This window comes from Leopardus geoffroyi, chromosome X (genome assembly GCF_018350155.1).
Source record: "Leopardus geoffroyi isolate Oge1 chromosome X, O.geoffroyi_Oge1_pat1.0, whole genome shotgun sequence".
Classification (NCBI taxonomy): domain Eukaryota; kingdom Metazoa; phylum Chordata; class Mammalia; order Carnivora; family Felidae; genus Leopardus; species Leopardus geoffroyi.
Window position 1 is genome coordinate 33820446 of NC_059343.1, and position 22334 is coordinate 33842779.

General features: G+C 40.7%; 1 protein-coding gene across 1 annotated transcript in view; it reads left to right on the top strand.

Moving 5' to 3' along the window:
• Positions 1–1160: 1160 nt before the first annotated feature.
• OTC (ornithine transcarbamylase) overlaps positions 1161–22334 on the top strand; it is a 61724-nt gene continuing 40550 nt past the window's right edge. The window contains exons 1-3 of the mRNA XM_045472872.1: positions 1161–1408; positions 13827–13965; positions 15673–15754. Coding sequence (XP_045328828.1) covers positions 1332–1408; positions 13827–13965; positions 15673–15754 — 298 coding nt within the window. The 5' untranslated portion in view covers positions 1161–1331. The remainder of the gene's footprint in view (positions 1409–13826; positions 13966–15672; positions 15755–22334) is intronic.

Below are 22334 nucleotides of genomic sequence, written 5' to 3' on the forward strand. Positions count from 1 at the left end.
TGTACCCTTGTGAACACTTGCCTCTGCCTGGAATATTCTTTCTGGAACAGAAGACTTAGTAAAGGTTTGAACAGTTCAGTCTTTCCCTCTCTGTCCCGCATCATTCTTTGTAAGTAGAAGGGAATAGCAATAAGATTTATTTCCCTGCTGACATTAATTATGACATCATAACCATTCCGGTTCCTGAAGTGGCCATAATTAATTTTTAAATAGCATATTTTTTTTGCATTGCATAAACTTCTAGCGAGTGTTTACCTGGGTTTGCTAAAGTCACATAAATTGATCAGAAGACGCAGCCCTTTCTTTCCTGCCTCCCACCCTTCCCAGCTTAGAGTACTTTTTCTTCCCTGTGATATGGTAGCGCTTTATCTGGACCTCTCCTACGGGCTTGTGTTATGTATGCTTATTTACCAATATTATCACACTTACTGAACTGTAAACTCTGTGACAGTGAGATCATCTTCCTTCACTGAAGTTCCAGCCTAGTCCAATATCTGACACAGAACGGATTTTGAAAATATCTGATTTATAACTGTGGATGAATGAATAAATGTAAAGCATTGGAAGACCTCTTAGTGATCTGGAGAGGCTACCAGGGGAGGAGCGTATGGTACCCCCTCCCCACTTCTACTGATTGTGGGTTCCTGCTAGAATTAATAAGCAACTACTTATCGAAGACCTACTATATGCAAGGCACAATGGGAGCTCCAGAACTGAGATCTTTTTATTATACCTCCCCACTCCAGCTTTTTGCCACCAAAAAAATAGCTCCGGGGCATTTCTTTCTGTTTGTTTTTGCGGGAAAGCTGAGACTTAGAGTTACAAATGAAATACCGTTGGAAATACTCCGGGTTGTCATGTCTACATCTGGGGTTCTGCACTGACGATTCACATTTTCTCAGTGGGTTATTTCTACGTACCTTCACAGCAGCCAGCACTGCAACGCCTGCATATATTATACGCCCAATGAGTACTTGTCAATTGATTTTGTGCAAGTATGTGACAGCATAAATATATTATGAAAAATGAGGAGTCTGGTCACCAAAAGAATCAGGATTCCTTCTAAACAGACACACACACACACACACACACACACACACACACACACACACGCAGTGGTGGAGCTTGGCTTAAAGTGCAGGCATTCCTGTACCCTGACCTGCAGTATCTCTAACCCCGGGAATTTGATAAGGTAGTTGAAGGGTGATTTTACCTTTGCTCTCTCACTGCAGTTGAAAGCATTCTTAGCTTTTAGGTGGAGCCCACTGTCTGTCGACCTTGGTGAGGCGTTTTCAAGAGCATACAGTGATCTTTTTCATTATCAAAAGAAGATGCTGTTTAATTTGAGGACCCTGTTGAACAAGGCAGCTCTTAGAAATGGTCACAATTTCGTGGTTCGAAATTTTCGGTAAGTGATGGCCAGAGGTTGGAGTCTGACTTAGGAACTATGGTGATAACTGAAGTTCTATTCTGCAAAGGAGCACAGCCTCGAAAAGGCGTCGTTTTGGAGGGTTTAGTGCCAGGCTCTACCCTTATTTGAGACAGCTGTCTCTAATTCCAGGTGAGCCTTCATTTCTCAGTCCCCTCTAATCAGATTTCAGAGCAGGCTGGGAGCAGGGGGCGCGGGGGGGGGGGGTGTCACTAACCTCCTAGGGTGTAACAGGCTAAATGTTCTTGACATCTTCCGTTTGTGTACATTCTAAACGGGATCCTGGCTGAAGAAAAATTAGAACCAATTTACACAGGGTCTTCAGCTTGTATTTGGATTTGCTTGAAAATAATACATCATTCTAGGGAGTGGGGATTAATCAGTTCTTAAAAAAAAAATGAGACCCCAAATAACAACCAGATAAATATTGACAAAGCTGCTGCCAAGGAGCCTTATGTGTGATGAGGATAATGAAATTTTTAAAATAAAATCCATGTTTGGAATCTATCCCTGAAATTCTTGGTAGCATGTGAAAGGCGGCTGTTTCCAGTGAATTCTTTCTATGAGTTACATCCTGCTTTATAGTTATTGAGCATGCAGTGGGGGTGGCATGGGGTGTGTCTGTGGGGAAGGGGACAGGGGCAACTGGCTAACTGAGGAAGCAAGGCCATCAAATGTGCACATCATTGCCAGAAAGCTTCTAGAGTAACTGCATGTTAACAATCACCTAGAATTTTCCCAGAGACTCTTTCCAACCAACCTCAAAACAACCTCATTGACTTCCTAAAAGGAGAAGCTTCTAGTCTGAAGTTGTCTGAAGTTTTCTCCCACTGTGACTAAGTGGGTCTTTGACAGTGGCCCTGAGTCCCTCCTCTGGGCCACCTGACAGCTCTGACCTCTCTGGACTGTATCATTAGCACCATTTCTTTGGTGAATAGAAGACTCTCAGAAGCCAGAATGACATTGTAAATGATACTGTAAATTGAGCTCATAGTATTAGACCTAGGTGGGATGTCAGAGCCACAGAATATTATTAGCCTTCTCTTATTTTACAGAGAAGGTTTATGAGGCCGAGAGAAATTCTGGGGTCTACCAATTAGTACTAGTTTGACCACATAACCCAAGTATGTGGAGGAAATCTCAGGTTTTGGAGTCTAAAGAACGAGATTCAAGGCCTGGTACCACCACTTTCTGGCTCTATCACCTTGAGCAAGTCGTTAAACTTTTCTGTAATGTTGCTTCCCCTATAAAATGGGAAAAAGAGTAATACCTGCTCTGCTTACATCACAAGGTGGTTCAACCATTCGTTTAATAAATACTTACTGAGCACCTACTTCCGAGCCATGCTCCTTGCAAGGTGTTGGAGACACAGTGGCAAAGAAGGTACTTCATACCAGACACATGAAGTCACAGTCTAGTGATAATCAGCGAGATAATGCGTGTGAAAACTGTAAAGTGACAGACCAATGTTCATTATTTTATTATTCCATGTCACTGCATTACATCAGATAACAGTTTGATGACATTTTTTCCCATAGTTTTTAACAAAGAATCATCACTGAGCTGAAAATAATCAACTGAATGAACAGCCAAAGCTTGAAACTTAAACTTCTACTCTTCTTTGAAAATTACAGTGATTATTGATTTTTAATGTTTATTTTTGAGAGAGAGAGAGAAAGTGCAAGCAGGAGAGGAGCAGAGAGAGAGAAGGAGACACAGAAGCCGAAGCTGGCTCTAGGCTCTGAGCTGTCAGCACAGAGCCCAATGCGGGACTCAAACCCACCAACCACGAGAGATATTTTAAATAACGGTCACAAATTAAATGTTTGGAACTAAAACATCTGCCAAATGTTGAGGCTTCTTTGGTATTTACTAATATGCTATCATCTCCATCCAGTAGTCAGACCATAATTCTCAAAGTCCTGGCTAGCTGTCTCTCACAGTGAATGGGGCTGAGGCTAAAGCCTAGCTAAATCAGCCCAAATCTGTACCTACTATTTGAAAATATGAGAGCCTCGAATCACTCATGCCATTAGAAACTTAAGAGCATAAGCCTCTCATGAAAATGGGCTGACTTTGAAACGGTGTTGTTCTCATGCGGCGTGCGTATTTTTCTTTCCAACTCTTTTCGTTAGCCGTGCTACTTGCCAGCTAGATGAATTCAGATTTGCTGAGGTCCAGTAAGACCTAAGGCCTTTAATGACCTCTCAACAACAGTGAAAACTCCCAGTCAACTCTGCCTGTATTGTACTTTGACTTTCGGCCTTCCACAGGGAGTCGAGTTCTTCCCCCCACCCCCGACCCATATCTCTTGGGAAGGGTGGAGGGACCTTGCTACAGAATGTACCATGTGACCTTAACACCAGAGAGTGATAAGAAATGTGTGGTCGGTGTTTGGCAATGCCATAAAACGGGTACCGCACCGTTTTGAAGTGAGCAGCCATATTGCCATGGACAGGATAAAAATAACAGCTTAAGTGAGGCTGAAACCATTCATGCAGCCTCCTGAATCAATCATTTTTCGTCAATTATTATTTCTTTTTTTCCCCCAAATCAATAGGATCAGACACCAAGACTGCCGAGAAGACCCGATCCATAGGCTTTTCATCTCACAAACAAGGCTCTAGAGCCTGGCGGTGTTTGGATAATAGACAGTGTCCTGTGATTTGTTGCCTATTAGGGAAACCACTTAGAGCTTTTAAAGAAATCACTAAAAAAATCTCTTTCTTTATCAGAGAAGACCAATTTGTAAGTGCAGTTCAATTTCATCTCACAAATAGAAATTTCTTCAGAGAATATTGAGCTAAGCCACCCAATTTTGTGGAGGTTATGGATTGGAGCGGAGGTGACTGGTTTTCAGGTATTTCATTCCAGACCTCTCTAAGGGCTTACATAACTCATTATGCTCCCTTCATCCCACACCCATGCTATCTGTACGCGTGTGGACACCGATGAAGTGATTACAGGCCATCCGTGCTCTTGCCTAGAGGAGAGAAAACAGTCCTCTGTGATTAGTCACGTCTTCTGTCCTAACTGAAAATGAATGCCCTGTTAAAAACATACTTCACGGCTTCACAAAACTATACAGGGTCTGAGATCAGGCATGGAAGGGGGTCATGATATTTCCCTTGGCCAACAATAAAATTTGGGTTTATTTCTGGTTTGTTATTTTTAGTAATGTAGTGATTTAACTAAGATAGAAGAAGTAGGGCAGCTACAGATTTTCAACAGTGTCAGGGTTCCAGACCTATAATAGCAGGTCTGCACAAAGCGAGCCTGCTTCGTTTTTCAGATGAGCGGAAGTTGCACCATTTTATTTTTTTTTTTTTATAATTTTTTTTTAACGTTTATTTATTTTTGAGACAGAGAGAGACAGAGCATGAATGGGGGAGGGTCAGAGAGAGAGGAAGACACAGAATCCGAAACAGGCTCCAGGCTCTGAGCTGTCAGCACAGAGCCCGACGCGGGGCTCGAACTCACATACTGCGAGATCGTGACCTGAGCCGAAGTCGGACGCTCAACCGACTGAGCCACCCAGGCGCCCCGGAAGTTGCACCATTTTAGAAGGCTGACGATCTAAGATATCTTAGGAACCACCTAGTCCCCCCAATAGTGATTTATACCACATGTGAGCATGTGGCAACAGTGAGAAAGGTTGCAAGTCAATTTTTAGTAATAAACTATTATTGTTAATAAAGTAAAGAAATTTGGACCGTTTGTGCTTTTTTTTTTTTTTTTTCAAATCAGTAGGATGAGATTCAAGGGTTTTGTGAAGGTAAAGTCAGTCTCCCTTGCATGCATTCCAATATTGAGATGGCAAGAAAGGGACGAAATTAAAGGCAGGCCACTGAGAATTCGGATGGCTCCAGTATGGCCTATGGGAAATCTTGTGTTTATAAACTTCATGAATGTTGCGGAAGACAAAGACAAGACAGATCACTGATTGTGAGTTCATTTTCTTAATTTTTCAGATAAAGAACTGAGGCCAAAGATGGAAAGTGATCGTCCCGAGGTCAAAGTTTGACTAGGACTAGAATTTGAATAATTAAAACCACTGCTGTTTTTATTCCACTGCTTTGATTATTTTGATCCTTCCAAACTGATAAAGTTGGCCATTCTACCCTTACGCAGTATCCTTTTTTAAAACACAGCCAAGGGGCGCCTGGGTGGCGCAGTTGGTTAGGTGTCCGACTTCAGCCAGGTCACGATCTCGCGGTCCGTGGGTTCGAGCCCCGCATCAGGCTCTGGGCTGATGGCTCAGAGCCTGGAGCCTGTTTCCGATTCTGCATCTCCCTCTCTCTCTGCCCCTCCCCCGTTCATGCTCTGTCTCTCTCTGTCCCAAAAATGAATAAACGTTGAAAAAAAAAATTAAAAAAAAAAAAAACACAGCCAAGATATCCTAGTAAAGAAAGAAAAAATAAAACCAAGAACATACGCCTTAATGGTTGCATCAATCTGCAACATTAAAGAAACACAAAAATCTCAGCCATACGGCCCATTGACTACACCCTTATGCCTCCAGAAGATAAAGTCTTCATCTCAAATTTTCCATGGGGATCAAAATATCACTTAACACTGAATTTTTTTCCTATTCTGGCAGTCTGTTTCCGACTGACCACATTTTACTCAAATCAAGCACTTTCTCTTCCAACAAAATACAATTATACGAGGGAACACATCCAGGTCTCCTCCCGTGCTCCAAACAATTTACCAGAGTTAGAAAACGCAGACTCTTGCAATGAAAGGCTTTATTCTGCCAATACAGAATATGCTTCCATTTTCTAGCTAGGAAGATATTTGGGTAAAGCTAATACAAAGATCTACTATTACCTTGGCTTAACTTCTTAGCATTCAGTGATTTGGGGCTGAGAAATCTCTGTAATTATTTCTTCCAGGGATACAATTAATGTAAGGAACTAGGCTTGCCTTTTTCAAAAGCTCTGGCTTTAACCAGACTGCAATGACAGTTTTGACAGAAAATCTGTACGTGGTCCCCATTGTTTCATCCAGTATTGGATCCTCCCTATTATGTGTACGAGAAAACCAAGTATTTTTATGGGAACACTAAAATAGTGATTCTGGCCCTGGTTCAGGCGCTCGAGAACCAGGGTAGGCTGCCTCCAACTGAAGCATGAGGTCTCTATAAGTAGCCATTTATGCCAGTGGTTTTAGCTGGATAATTTGTGTGTGGGTTTATCACCAGAAAGCCAGAAATGCTTGATATAGACCAGGAAAAAAGCAGGGGGAGGCCTACGGCAGAGGTGTTTCAACAAAGGTACAACTGTGGACCTCTTCTGCTTTCCTCTACATTTTAAGCAGCTTAGGAAAGAGGTGTGGCAGCTCCATTTCAGAGCCAAGAGGAGGTCTATGAGGAGACAGTAAACAGGATAGGAACTTAAACTTGAACCATTGTGTTTGCTTTCCTTCCAGTGATAAATTTTCCTGGTTAGTTCCTGATATCTATGAAAAGCAGCAATTTTTCCTATGGGAACACTTCCTGCCCCACCTCCTGGATAGAACAGAGAAAGGCGGTGACTAGTCTAATGATTTTTCAATGGTGTAAACAGTATGACTCCCCTTCACTGGTTGAGATGCAATTAAAAAACATTTCCAGTTAATCACTCACATACCATGATAACCAGATGTACAGTATCTACCTCTCTACCCTTTTTGTCCCCAAGAGCCCTGGGGACTTAGTATAAAAGGGGCTTGTGGAGAGAGGGAACCAAAGTATTGGTATAGTTCACTATTACTGTACTTTGGGTTTGGCTCTCAGGGTGCTGTGGGCAAAAGTTTGTCCCACCAGGTCCTCTCACCAGTCTTCCAGGTTTTTGCACTTGACTCAGACTGCTGTGCCTGAGTTCCGAGGTTATTATAATGCTTTTGCTTCATGTGCGTATGTCCAACTATTGTTCCCAGGAGTGCAAATACTACACCAGAGTCGTTGAGCCCTGGGGAATTTCAGCTTTAGCAACACCCTAGGCCACAATCAGTTTTCCTCCATGACACTCAGGCCTTGTGCTCAGCCTAGGCTACAGCCCATACTTGCTCTTCCCTCAACATTAATTCCGTTTTGGGGGCTCTTGGTGTCTTTTTTTTGTCATCGGACTTTGATAAGGACATTGAAAACCCATCATGGAAAATCTCTCTAAATTAATTCTCAGAAATCTGCTGAATTCATTCTTATACAAAATGTTTTACTTTTGTCCAGACACGTAATATCATTCATTCGCCCATTTACCTAGGAAATATTTATTGAATACCTATTATATCCCAGACATTGTAACAAGCACTGGGTGTACATTAATAAATAAAACAGGCAGAATCCCTGCCATCATGGATCATATAGTTTAATGGGAAGATAAAAAGTAAGTAATATAAACAGACATATAAATACATATTTAAAAATTATGATAAGTAGCATGAACAACATGAAGGCAAAGTGGAGATTACTCAATACTGTCAGGGAAGGAATCTCCCAGGAGGTGGTGTTTAAGCCCTTGGCCTAAGGCTGAGAAAGCCAGCCATCAAGAGCTGAGGGGAGAGTGTTCCGGACAGAAAGAATGGTAAGAGTTCTGCAATGAGAAACCTTTGGAGCACAGGCAGTCCTTCCTTTGCACGGTCCCAATATGCAGGGATTTCAATTAGCACAGTTGAGTCAAATAACACCAGTCTTTTGAGTACGCTGTTGATTTCAGCTGCCATAGTATATTAATTGTGAGCAGTTGCATAAAGGAAAAACTTCACTGCTCGCTCTTTTGTCCACAAATCACTATGTAAATAAGAGCTGCACATCATGATCAATGACCAATCGCATGACTTCTTTCTAAGTTTTGGTGGTTGCTCACTGGGCATCTGTTATTCCGTTTACCTACAAACAGCAACGAGTGTGGTTGCGATGCCTTCTTTTTTCCCAATGATAAGCTTAGGTGCCACTTTATAAAAATGAATAATCAAAAGGAGGAATTGTCTGACAGAGATCAACGTACAGAAGAGAAATTAAAAAAAAAAAACCCACAACACTGGCAGTAAAATTTGAATCAAATGGGAATGCATTTATAGAAGAAATAGTTTATGGTGGTATTGTTGACCCTGCTAATTGTTTGAAAGGCTGCAGCTATGCAGCCAGAGGAATTTAGTGAAGACAAACTTACCGACATAAATGAGGAAAGCAGTTGTGACACCGAGTGTAAAGATGTTCCAGAGGAAGTGACACCAGCAAAGCACTTCACATTAAATGAATTCTCAGAGATAATTTATAATATTGAAAGTGCAAAGGATAAAGTGTTGGCAGGTGATCCAAACGTAGAGAGTATGGCAATTCACCAAAGCATAGACAAGATGTTTGCTCTATAACATATGCTATATAATAAGAAGACAGCATGCATGGTTCAAACTACTCTTGACCATTTTTTACAAAAAATAAAACACTATAATTCTCAATGCTTCCAATGTTTTAAATTATGGCATAATAAATATATTTCACTTTTGCTAATTTTTTCATTTCCCTACTCATTTATAACTGACAAAAGGAGAGTACTAAATGTTTTGACAAAAAATTAAAAGTCACAGAACAGTTGTGATATTTCCCACTTATTAATAAAGTTGCTTTGCATGGTTGCAGATTTAATGGTCATTTACAGTCCCATACTACTATGCAAAGCCAGAACTATATGCATTTTATGGTTTTTAAAAAATGTTTATTTATTTTGAAAGAGAGTATGAAAAAGAAAGAGAGAGCGTGTGTGCACACGCAGGCATGAGCGGGGGAGGGGTAGAGAGCGAGGGAGAGAGAGAATCTGTGCTGATAGCACAGAGCCCCATGTGGGGCTCGATCTCATGATCGCACGAACTGTGAGATCATGACCTGAGCTGAAATCAAGAGTCTTAACCTACTGAGCCACCCAGGCACCTCATCTGTATTTTTTTAAAGCTTATCTGCTAACATATATTGGAGATGCTATCCCAGGACAACAAAAGTGAAGGCAATATTATCAGTGGCTGCCGTATGGAGATTGGAGTCACAAAGACTTATTCTTCTGATTACTTGTGCTCTAAGAAAGAGAATTTGAAATAAGGTTTCTGTTGCTATACACATTTTTAAATGAAAGGTCCGGACAAAAAGGGAAGATTCCAGCAGGATGTTGGTGTCTTCTTTTTATTTTGAAATTTGAGTCTGTCAATGGAGAAATAACAAGAGATGCATCTCACAATGCAATCCCAACAGTAGAACATTAACCCAACCCTACTCCCAACTTCTTCGAGTATAAGGACAAATCTGAGAAAGACCCCGAGACTTTTTACTTCTCCTAGTCTGTCTTCTGTTTAAAGAGCTGAAAGTTGGAGCTTTTCTGCAGTAGTTGAAGGTGTTGTTGAGTCTCCTTTTTGACCATTATTTTCCTGCTTCCTTTCATGAGAACCCAGGAGAAAAATTAAGTTCCATGCATAATTTCTTTTCCTTTTTCAGTTCTTTTTCTCCGAGATTCAACACTGCCACCAACCACTACCACAATTCCAAGATCCGTGATATTCTGTTGAATAAAACTTGTAGTCCCAAGAGTATTTAGAAGGAAGTAGATTGAGGGGTGCCTGGGTGGCTCAGTCAGTTAAGTCTGATTTCACCTCAGGTCATGATCTCACAGTTTGTGGGTTCGAGCCCCGCATCAGGCTCTGTGCTGACAACTCAGAGCCTGGAGCCTGCTTCAGATTCTGTGTCTCCCTCTCTCTCTCTGCCTCTCCTCAGCTTGCACTCTGTCTCTCTCTCCCTCAAAATAAATAAACATTAAAAAAATTAAAAAAAAAAAAGAAGGAAGTAGATAGACACGACACAAGCCTGCAAAGGCTGAGAGTCGGGAAGGGTGTTCAATCCTTTTAAGTTTTGCAGTTTGGAGACTCAGCTTTTGTGGACTCTAAAACTGCCAGAAGTCTGAACTTAAGCTCTAGGCAAGAAGTCCTCAAAATTAGCATACCAGTGGTTTCTCCTGTTGTCAATGGATGTGAGTTTACCAACTATAGTGGTGTTTCACACATTTCTTAAATCCTAGGGAGCAGGGGTTTCCAGCAAAGTTTTTTTCTCTGTTAAAAATAATACTGGAGGAAGCCTTAAGCCATGGAATATTAATGCTTTATTGTAAGACACACAGTCAGGAGAGTTTATCTTCTGTGATTTTATCTTACTTGGACCTCATTCCAGAAAGAAAAAAATATTTTCAAACATGCCCTAAATGTGAATTGGGAAAGTTTAAGCTGCCATGCCTCCATTTCAGGCCAGACATGATAAACTGTTTACAGACCCCAGGTCCAGTTGACTCTAAACAATTCATCAATATCAGTCAAAGGGTTTACTTCTTAACAATATCGGTACTTGTATATTCCAAGTGTTGCTTAGTATTATCACTAATTAACATCAGAACCAGACATATAACCAAAATGCAAATGTAAAAACACATTTTCTGCCTAAAGGCCATGTTTTTAAAGTTCTCAGATTTCTGAATACTATCATCCAAGTCTTGGACATAGTTTTCCAAGATTTTTACTAGAGTTCTAATGGAAGGAAGAAAATGAAGGTCTATTCTAAAACGTCTTTAGCCAGCAGAATATTTTTTCTATATTTACGAATTTATTTTCAAAATTTTGGTTCTCCTTCATCTAAACTTTTACATTTTTTTGTGTTCTGTTTTTTACACAATCTACCAGGGTAGTAACACATATACAAATAAGCAAACATACATTGTGGAGCCATGTTCAAAATGTTTTATGTTATGGGTCTATAATAAAAATAAATTGTGGACCACTGCCTTAAAGAAATTTCCATTCAGAGAGTAGATGAATGACATATTTTTACAAGTTGAAGACTATGGTACATCTTTGAAGCAGGAATGTTGACCAAAATTTTGATCCACATACAAGCTGAAAACACTAATTTCTACGGATTGAATATGGTATTGGTATCCTACGTTAAATCAATCAATCAATCAACCGTTAGCCAACTAACTCACAAAACTTCGATCTTTATGGAAGTTCCTTTCCTTACTAACTAGACTCTCTGAAGGGCTTAACGTCACAAAAAATCAACTGAAAAAAATATTCATCTATAGAAGACTAAACGAACCAATCAACTCTGCCAGAAAGTTGGGGGTTTAGTGAAAGATTCTTTTGTCTAAGTTATTTGATGTCATGCAGTGGAAACAACAAATTGAGTGAAATTTGTGATTTTCCTACCTGTCTTGTCACCATTGCAAAAAGACATATAGAAATTCCCACCAGAGAATTTACTCTTCATCTCAAGTAGCACAAGCTCTTTTCTTAAGCTAGAATTCAAGCATGATCATTTTGTGACAATGGTTCTGCTTCTAGTAAAATTAATGTTTAGCCCGTGTGGTGAACCACAATTTGCCCTTCATTATTCACAATTTCTAATGGCATACAATATAATTATTGCTAAATAGAGATAACACTAGGAATAACAAAAGAATAAACGTTTTCAATTTTAGATACTGATTACCCCCCAAAATAATTATTGCCATCACAATGTAACAAAGTGTTAAAATGGGACTCTTTCCGTCTCGGTTTCTGCTTAGGCCCAAAAGGTGTTTTCTCTTCCCTCATTCCAAAGCGAGATGCTATGCCACTAAAACAGGAGCAAAGGAGATACACAAGAGTTAGTCTTGCAACCCACTGGTGACCACTTCCAGCTTCTAAAATGTATTGCAGAAACCAAGAGATGGGCGTAGATTGGAAGAAGATTTTGAAAGTTTTACCATTGTATATGACAGGGAGAGGTACTCTTCCCTCAACTCAAGCCTAGGGAACGTGGCTCCAATGGCACTGATAGGTTCAACAGGAGAGCTTGGGGACACTGCACACCAATTTCAAGTCTCTACCTAGGAAACCTAGAGTAAGAGGGACAGGCCGCCTAGCTGTTTTGATGGCAGAATAAGAGATGCGTTCATACTGGAAAGAAACAGACTTTTGTCAGAGCAAAGGACATGAAGGGATTCCCATGAACCAATACAGATTGAGAAGGAGACTTAGCATGGTATTGTTTCACATGATGGCCAAGAGACCTCCCGAAGGGTGGGGAGATCTCTGCGAAAGGAGTCTGGATGTGTTCCCTTGGATGGCAGGAGAAATGTAATTGTCCACCACCAAGGACTATTGTGAGAAATTTCCAGTGATGACAGAGTTCTCCCAAGGACCCTCAAAAGCACCCCAGAAGATAAAGTGTCAGCCTTAAGCACCTAGGCCAATGCTAAATTGCTAGAACAGAATCAGACTTTCCCTGACCCTTAACTCCTCACTTTCCCTTGGCTTTACTTGGAGCGACTAAAGGTGGGAAATAGAGGAAACAATTCATGGTCCCTCGTCCCTTTAGAGGAGGCCGGCTTGAATCAGGCATGAGCTGGAAGGAAGAAGGGTGTTAACTTGCAGCACATTTCTTAGAGTTAAAAAAAATCATTATTATTATTATTATGCATTATTTTACTAAGACTCTTTGGAGGGAATAAACTAAGCACAGAATTTTTTTTTTTTTCTTTTTTCTGAAAGTTACCAGAAAAGCCACAAGGCCCATTGTATTTGATCAGGGACAAGTAAAGAACAAATCTCCAAAGAAGAGATTTGAAGGGAGGTAGAGGAAAAAGAATGAAAATGTTTTCTATGGTATGGACATTATAAATTCTGTTAATATAATCTAATGATTTCAATAATAATAGCTAAAATTTATCAAGTGCTTATTCTATGCCAGACACCGTCTGCTTTGCATGTATTAAATCAGTCCATCCTCACAATGCTGTAAGATTATTATACTCATTTTCTAGGTGAGAAATCGAGGTGCAGAGAGAGGTTAGGTAACCTGCCTGAAGTGGCACTACTAGTAAGTGGCTAAGCCACCAAGAGGGCTATTCCCAGCAAATAAGAATTCAACCTCTTTCCTCAAATTTTTCTTTTCTCTCCACATCCCAAATATTGGATATCAAAAATGGAGGGGCTCCTGGCTGGCTCAGTCAATTAAGTGTCCGACTTCAGCTCAGGTCATGATCTCACGGTTCGTGAGTTCGAGTCCCGCGTCGGGCTCTGTGCTCACAGCTTGGAGCCTGGAGCCTGCTTCGGATTCTGTGTCTCCCTCTCTCTCTGCCCCTTCCCTGCTTGCACTGTGTCTCTCTCTGTCTCAAAAAGAAATAAACATTAAAAAAAATTTTTTTAAATAAAAAATAAAAAAAAAAAGGAAACCACAGCCTTATCAATTTTAGTCCGTTAGCACTTCGCAGGAACACATGAGGCTACATGTGATTTTCTACGCTTTGTTTCAAGAATCGAACACCGAATCACCCCAGTTCAATGGGGTCTTTTTCTTAAATATCTATTTCTCTTGAATTTTCTTTTTTCTTTTGTGTAGATGTGGACAGCCACTACAAAATAAAGTACAGCTGAAGGGTCGTGACCTCCTCACTCTAAAGGACTTTACAGGAGAAGAAATTAAGTATATGTTATGGCTATCGGCAGATCTAAAATTGAGGATAAAACATAAAGGAGAGGTATGTAGCATTTTCATTTTACCTTCCCCTACTACCAGCCCTTTTAAAGACAGCCTTTCCAAAGAAAGAGGGAAAAGAAAATATATTAAAATTCCTAAACAGTAGCTAAGTAATGAAACCACACAGTCAAGGTAATTGATTATCACTGAGTGTACAGGCATATAAAAAGCATAAAAATCAGTTATTCAATGACAAGTCATTGTGCTTCTCTCATGCGGAATGTTGAAATTCATTATTAATTGGATCAGAACCTAAGGAATCATTTCTCTGGAAAGATTTTATTTTTATACCTTCATTCTTTTCTCTGTGTGTTTTCTATCAAGTTAAAAATAAGGACAATACTTTTTTTTTTTCCTGGCAACAAATTTCAATTGTGGATGAATATCAGATATATGATTATTAAGATAATGTTAAAAATTCACAGTGATGTTACCGTGTTGAAAATAATTCAGATTAGCAAGGAAACAATTAAGTGGTAACCAAGTAGGAGAAGAGATGGGATATGGTGCTTAGCTGTAAGCATTATTCTGCATTTTGAGCAATTTATGTTTGAAACACTCTTAATTCATGCAGCGGTCTCATTTAGACTGCTTAATTGTGAAAGCATACGTGTTCCAAGCTTGTTCAAAAGCACTTTAAAGAGCTGGTGCCAGGCCAAGAAAGGTTTACACAACCTTGATTTTCTTAATCTAGTTCACTAGCTCTCCAAGTTCTGAGAACAGGAGTGACTCCAAGTGCTATGGGTTGACATTCCCATAGAAGACCTGAAATAAGCAGAAAAGGTCCCCCAAGATCCCAGGCCTGTTCTTCATACTTCATGTGTAAGAAGAGTTAGCTGGCAGGAATCTATTTGTTCCAGAACTCACCCTATCAGGAAGTCTATCTACAGAAGAGGAAGAAGGAAAAGCACCACCCCACACCCAAACTCTCCAGATTGTTTCCAAAAGACTTCTAGAAACAAAGCCTTTGCGCTCCCACAAGGATGCATGAGAAAAGTGTAGCTGGGGCTTCATCCTTAGGAGTCTTAATGCCCCATGTTGTGACAGAGCAGCATTGTTTCTAGCTGAGAAAACACTACTGAACCAAGCGTCGTCAAGGTCATTGAACATTGATAGGGGTTTCCATGGATTTAGGTAAAAAGACGGTTCCAGTAAGAAATATTAACATACTTCAGAACAAGTGTTCAGGTTGAACCCAGAGCAACTAATATTTTGCAATTACATGCCCATAATGTGTAGTTCTTGTTCCCTTCCTCCTATTTGTACAGAACATGACAAAAACCACTTTTTAAAAAATTTTTAAATGTTTTTATTTTATTTTTGAGACACACACACACACACACACACACACACACACACACACCAGTGCGAGCAGGGGAGGGGCAGAGAGACACAGAATCTGAAGCAGGCTCCAGGCTCTGAGCTGTCAGCACAGAGACTGATGTGGGGCTCAAACCCAGGGACTGTGAGATCATGACCTGAGCTGAAGTTGAACACTTAACCAACTGAGCCACCCAGGTGCCCCATGACAAAAAACACTTTAAATGCACTTTTACAGTAACATTTTGAGTGCTTATTTGGATGGAAGCAGTGATTAGTTATTCTACATTTTCTGATAATGTAAGGAATAACTTTTGAAACATAATCTTTGATACTGGATATAAAATATATTTTTCATTTTAATTGTATTCTTGTCCTTAATTTTCAGTATTTGCCTTTATTACAAGGGAAGTCCTTAGGCATGATTTTTGAAAAAAGAAGTACTCGAACAAGACTGTCCACAGAAACAGGTGAGTCCACCGACAAGGTCACACTTGTGCTGAAGAGGGGGCCAGAGGGTGAGGATCTGGGAGGAATCATCCAGTGGGGGAATTTTTGTCTCTTTAGCAACCACAAAGGGAAAACACTGTCACTGGGAGTAGCAGGGCAAGCCTCTGAATGCTCTTTCCAATTCTCAAAGAAGCTGTAAGCAGAAAGGTTAGTGTCATCTGTAGGAATTCCATGAACACTTGATTAGAAGTCTCCAAGAGCTTTTCGTGTTCAGTAGAAAATGTGAGTGGACACAAATTCTCAGCCTTCAAACTCACGTGGGCAAGAAATGTGTATTTTCCCAACACGTAAAGGATTTTCTCTAGCCTGTGCCAATTTTGCAGGATGGTGGAAACCTAATCTTTGCAATGTTAGGCAATCCTCAGTCATTTCAGGGTTTACTTTGTCAATTTGGGTTCTCCTCTCCCTTTCCCCACAGTCATGGTTAAGTCCCAGAGAGTACGCGAGTAAGACATCTAGGGCTATGGGGGTCTGGTCATTGGTCAGCAGGACATCATCATCAAATGGCCACACTGGAGTCTGCTGAGACTTCCGTATCCCCATTGGACCTTGGCTGTCTCCCATTCACTGTGGAGTCTGCTGCACTTGGATCATCACAAGACGTGAAATATTTCTCGGTTTGACTCTCCCAACCTCTTGGCAGTTCTCCTTGCCATCCTGTGTACAGAGAAACTGCAAGGCTTTCTCAATCCTTCCTTCCTCAATCTGGGCGCCACGGAGTACTATAACATGTGTTGCCTCCTAGAACTCTGTCTTAAAGGCAAGACACACATGTTATCAGCTCTGGGGTTCCCCAAACTCATCTGAAATGTCCATCATGCATCCACCCTTCAGTATGTGGCTTGGGAGGACAGACGACAGGTACAGTGTCAAAGGTCCATCACTTTTTATTTCTTCTGCTGCTTCTTTTCTTGCTCCTCTTTTTCCCCTTCCAGTTCCCAGTATTGGAGGCTAGGTGATAAAGCAGGAAGAGAAAACTGGCTCTGACTCGCCAAGATGTCTTTCAAATCTACTGTTTGTGCCTGGAATTGTAAGCTATTAAAACTCAAAATTTCTCTTTTCTTAAGCTATTATCTCTGTAATGTTTCAAAAAAGTCCATTTTTAAACTTATAAGCCACACACCACCTCTTTTCTTTCTCTCTGCATTTCTGCTTTATCAGACCTCCCCTGAATCAACAAAATGACTGCCCAAATGGACAAATGGATAGGATCAAGTAGGAGGAACCACAAACAAAAACATTGGTTGTTTCTTCAAATAGCTCATCCCATCTACAAGTATCAGAGCTTTCTAGGATTTAGAAGCAAACAACTACTTCATGCAATACTTGCCGTGTAATGGTCAGTAATGAGGTTCATCAAATATGTAACAAAATAAAGTTCAAAGGGATTAAGTGACTTGGTAAATTCACTTACTTAACAAAGAGCACCAGGATTCAGATCTAAACTTCATTGTTCTTACTAATGCACTCCCCTTGCCCCTTGACTGAAGAAAGGAGGGTGAGGGGAAACATGTAAGGTGTCACCTGATCTTTAAGTCCCAGGAAGAAAACAGATGAGAACATTTTGCTCTTTTAAGATGGCCCCTTTACAAAATATGTTGACATCTGACATATAGCAAAGGAAAAATGAATATTGCATAAACAAGTCAATAATTCTCAAATTCGGCTCCTTTTCAACAGTGGTCCTCTATGAGTCGGGCAGAGTTTATTTTGTCAGAACTTAAGAGAGGTGTTCTTTTTTGAAGTCATCAAAATAATTGATTAGTACATGGACATTTATCAATTTTAAGTTTTTTTTAATTAATTTTTCTTAGCTGTTGGTGTTTTATACAACTTTTCTCTGCTCAAATGCTATTTTTGATATCAAATATCCCCGAATAACTGATCAGTTTTACCACTCATATACATTATATGGTAGTTAAGCTATTAATAAGACCAAGAGTGAAGACTTAATAAGCCTTTGGGTGCAGACCTTGTGCCAAATGCTCTACATTAATTACATGGATTATCTCACTTAATCCTTACGACAATTCTGTGAGGGTAAGACCATTGAAGAAAATAGTCTGAAACTGGTTCAGCAAATGGCCCACAGACACGCAGCTAATAAATGGCAGACCGAGGATCGGTAGCTATTATTAAATGTATTTTTTAATATCTAATTTAATTTGAACAGGTAATTATCATGTTTTGTTCCAGCAAAATTGTTTCTGTGGATGGCATTAAGCATTTTGTTAAATGATGGTTTTCCATACAGAAGTACTCTGAAAGGTGCACAAAATTGCAACCTGTTATGATGAAAACATGAGAAAAGGAACACGTGACCATAAAAAGTTATGGTTCACAGAGTATTCATCATTAACCTCAATAAGTATCCATGGGTCTAATTGTATATGGCATCCTGCCAAACTCAACAGTAGGAGAATCAGAGTAAGTAGTTGCTTTAAATGCTTACAGAAACAGTAAACCTCAACCAAAACCATGGCAGGGCATTTTTATAATGTATATATACATCTTATGAGTTGCCCTTCGGCACAATTTTCCATCAAAACCTATTACCTTGGTATTTAAGTTAAAATTTTTTTTTTTTTATTTTTGAGAGAGAGACAGAGAGACAGAGAGAGAGACAGAGAGAGAGACACAGAGAGACAGAGCATGAGCAGGGGAGGTGCAGAGAGAGGAGGGGGAGCCACAGAATCTGAAGCAGATTCCAGGCTTTGAGCTGTCAGCACAGAGCTCGATGTGGGGCTCAAACTCACGGACCACAAGATCATGACCTGAGCTGACGTCAGGCACTTAACTGACTGGGCCACCCAGGAGCCTCATGTTATCTTGGTATTTAGAACGAAAATGGGATGCAATTAAAACTGTCTATTATTGTCCCAGATTTGTGCCAGTCTCCTCATAGGAAAGTCCTTGAGGATCCTATCCCAAGCCTGAGTTGCAGAGATACAACAGTATTTCTGCTGATCTGAGGGAACAGAATAAAATTCATCACCCAACTTAAGCCATATTAATTGCTCATGTAATCTTTTTATTCAGTGTAAAACACTTATAGAAAAGTGCACAAATCATTATGCATATGTAATTCGATGAATTCTTACAGTAAACACATCCTTGTAATTAATACCCAGATAGAGAAATAGGGCATTAATAGCACCCCGGAGACCTCCCTTGTATCTCCTTCCAGTTGCCATTCCCCCTACCCAAGGGTAACCATTATCCTGGCTTCTAACATCACAGATTAGCTTTGCCTGTTTTCGAACTTTATATAAATGGAATCATTCAGCATATGTTCTTTTGTGTGTGGTTTCTTTTGCTCAGCATTATGTTTGTGAGATGTACCAACGTCGCTGTGTGTAGTTGTAGATCATTTATTCCTCATCCACTCTTTTGTGTATGCCTGCCAGGCAAGCTGCACAATTCTCCTTTGTGCCTACTGATGATTATATTCTTTTATTGCAAATTAATTGAGCAGATAGACGGATACATTTATTAATCTCGGTAAGTGCAGTAGCCGATAGAAAAAAATGCACAGGGCATCCTAAGAGATGGCTCTTTTCATTATTTAACTTTGGTATCTCACTTTCAAGGTGACATAGAAGCTGGCACTTTCTAAGCTATTTCAAATGTGTCATCTTTACAAAGGTGACAATATAAAAAATGTGATACTATTCTGCAGGTATGAAAGTAAAGCACAGAGAGGTTCACGACTGCCTTAGTTCTACCAGCAAGAACCCTCAGAGCCCTCATATTTCCAGTGCATGAATTCTAATTATACCCTTCTTCCAAAGCTTGCAGGGATCTGTGAGGAAAAGGGCAAAATCAGATGTAGTCTTATTTTCCCAGGAAGAAATTAAGATATTAACAGAAGAAACGCTTTGTCCAAAAATATCCAACTTGAGTGCATGAACAAATGACAGATAAAAGCAGGCTTCTCTGGATGAAGGGTAAAGAGAAAGGAGAGCCCTGTCCCTCTACCCTCCTCTCCTCAGCAACGGCAGCTCCTGGAGGCTTCTCTGAACCTCTGACCCCCTCCTGAAGCGCTTATCACCAGCTGGGTCCGATGAGCTGGCAAATGCTTGAGCTGTGCTCTTACACTGGGGTCTGAGGTTCCTTTGTGACCAGAGACCACAATTGCAGAGGAAATTCCTTCTCGGAAGCAATGTCGCTCCATCTCATCTCCTTTGAGAAGTGCTGAAGGCTCAGACTCCTATTCTTAATGTTTTCTATAATCCCTCTTCCTACCCCTACCTCATCAGTCCAGGCTTGATGTGAATCTTCTTTATAGCACAGAGACAGAGATGAAAAGGCAGTAACCCAATCCTGCATTGTTATAGCACAATGACATCTAGTCACAGCATGACTTGGAGCAGACCTGCCAGGAGGTCTTAAACTTTGTCTGAAACCTCCCTCCATAGTCTCCAACCCTCAGCGACATTCATCTCTGTGCGAGGCACATAGTAGGTGCACAAAGAATACTTTCTTGATGAATGTGCAGTATTCACCTTTGCTTAGGTGACGTTTCCTATATAGAAACAGATTTAATACTCAAGAGTGATTAGTGATTATAATCATCACTCAATTCCATTAGCTCACTTCACACATAATAGAAAATTCCATTCTTTCTGTTAACAGCATTAGATGTTTGCAGTCAAAATCCCTCCTACATTCATTCAGTAAGTATTTGTTGAGCACTTACTATGTACCAGCATTTATTCTAGGTTCTTGAAAGTGATACACCAGTAAACAAAACAGAGGGAAATTCCTGCCTTCCTGGAGCTTATGTTCTAGTGGGGACACAGACAATAAACGATAGACATAATAAATAAGTGGGTGATACAATGTGTTGGAAAGAAGGAGAACAATGTTCCTGGAACTGAGGGCAAAACATGTACTCCCTTATTTGGCCTTGGCTTTTACTCTGAGTGAAATGAGGAATTTTTGCAGGGTTTTGAACAGAGGGACATGATCTAACTTGCATTTCAAAAGGCTCTCTCGGACTGCTCTATTGAAAACAACCTGCAGGGATTGGGGGTGGAGACAAGATAGAAGCAGTGGAATCCACCAGTAGGTAGCTATAATACATGGAGGCTAGGGCCAGAGTGGCAGCAGTGGAAGGGGTAAGAGGGACAGATTCTGGATATATTTTGAAGGGACAGCCAATAAGATTTCTGATGTATCAGGTAAGAGAGAGACACTAAGGATGACTTCAAGGTTTCTGCCTGAGCAACTGTGAGCAGGATGGACTAGGTGGAGCAGGAGAGAGGGGGCATTGAGAGTTCAGTTCTGGCAGCATTGGGTTTGAGATGTCTATTGGACACATGAACAAAGACGATGAAAAGGCAGTTGGCTATTAGTTTGGAGTACGGGAGTGAGATTTGCCCTAGAGATATTTGCGAGGCATCAGCATATAGATGGTATTTAAGGCCAGGAGACTGGATACGATTATAGAGGGAATGAGTATAGATTGAGAGAAGAGGACCAAGGACTGGCCCTGGAGCACATCAACGTTAAGAAGTCCAGGAAAAGAGAAGGAACCGTCAATGGAGATTGAGAACGAGCAAGAAGGTGTGGTGTCCTGGACAGTGTTTGAAGAAAGTTTATCAAGCAGAAGGTGGTGAACAACTTTGTTTCTGCTAATTCAAGAAAAATGAGGACTGAAATAGCCACCAGATGTATCATTGCTAACCTTGGTGAGAGGAGTTTTGGTGCAGTGTTGGGAGGGAGGGGAGCCAAAGCTTTATGGGGATAGGTTGGAGGGAAATGAGAAAAGAGAGCTGAAGAGAGAAAGACAAAACAAAGTTTTGCTGCAAAGGGAGCAAACAGTTAAAGGGATACTTAGCAGGGGGAAATAGGGACGAGAAAATTTGCCTTTTTCGAATGCGTGAAAAATGAGAATAGAAATGAGAATAGCATATTCATGATGAAGGTAGTGTAAGGGAGAAAGGGAAGAATTACTACAGCAATGTTCTTGAGTACACAAGGGGGTGTGGCTTCTAGTATGCGGGGCATGACAAGTTCATCTATGCTTAAGAGGAAGGAAAGTAGAATATATGGGAGGCAGGGTGGTGGACTTGTCTGATTGCTACATTTTCCAGTGAGGTATGAAGCAAGGTGTTCAGTTGACTGCTGGCTCTGCTTTCAAAATATATCAAGAATCCAATCACTTTGTCATCATGTCAGCAGTCACCATCCTGGTCCAAGCTACCAATTCTCACCCAGGTTTTTGCAGACAGGTCTAGTGACAGGTCTCCCTGCTTCCACCCTTGCCCCACGACAGATGTTATATTAACACATAAGTCCATCGTGTGACTCCTCTGCTCTAATCCTCCCATGGCTTTCTATCTTACTCAGACAAGTCAAAGTTGTTTCTTCCCCTCTACCTTCCTTCTGCAACCTCAACTCGTACTGCTCTCCTCCTTACACTGTACCTTCCATACCAACCTTCTTGTTGTCCCTTGAACCCGGCAGTCACGACCCTTCCTGAGGACCTCAGGACATGCTCTTTCCACTGTTTGGTGTGTTTCAGTGTGGCTTCCC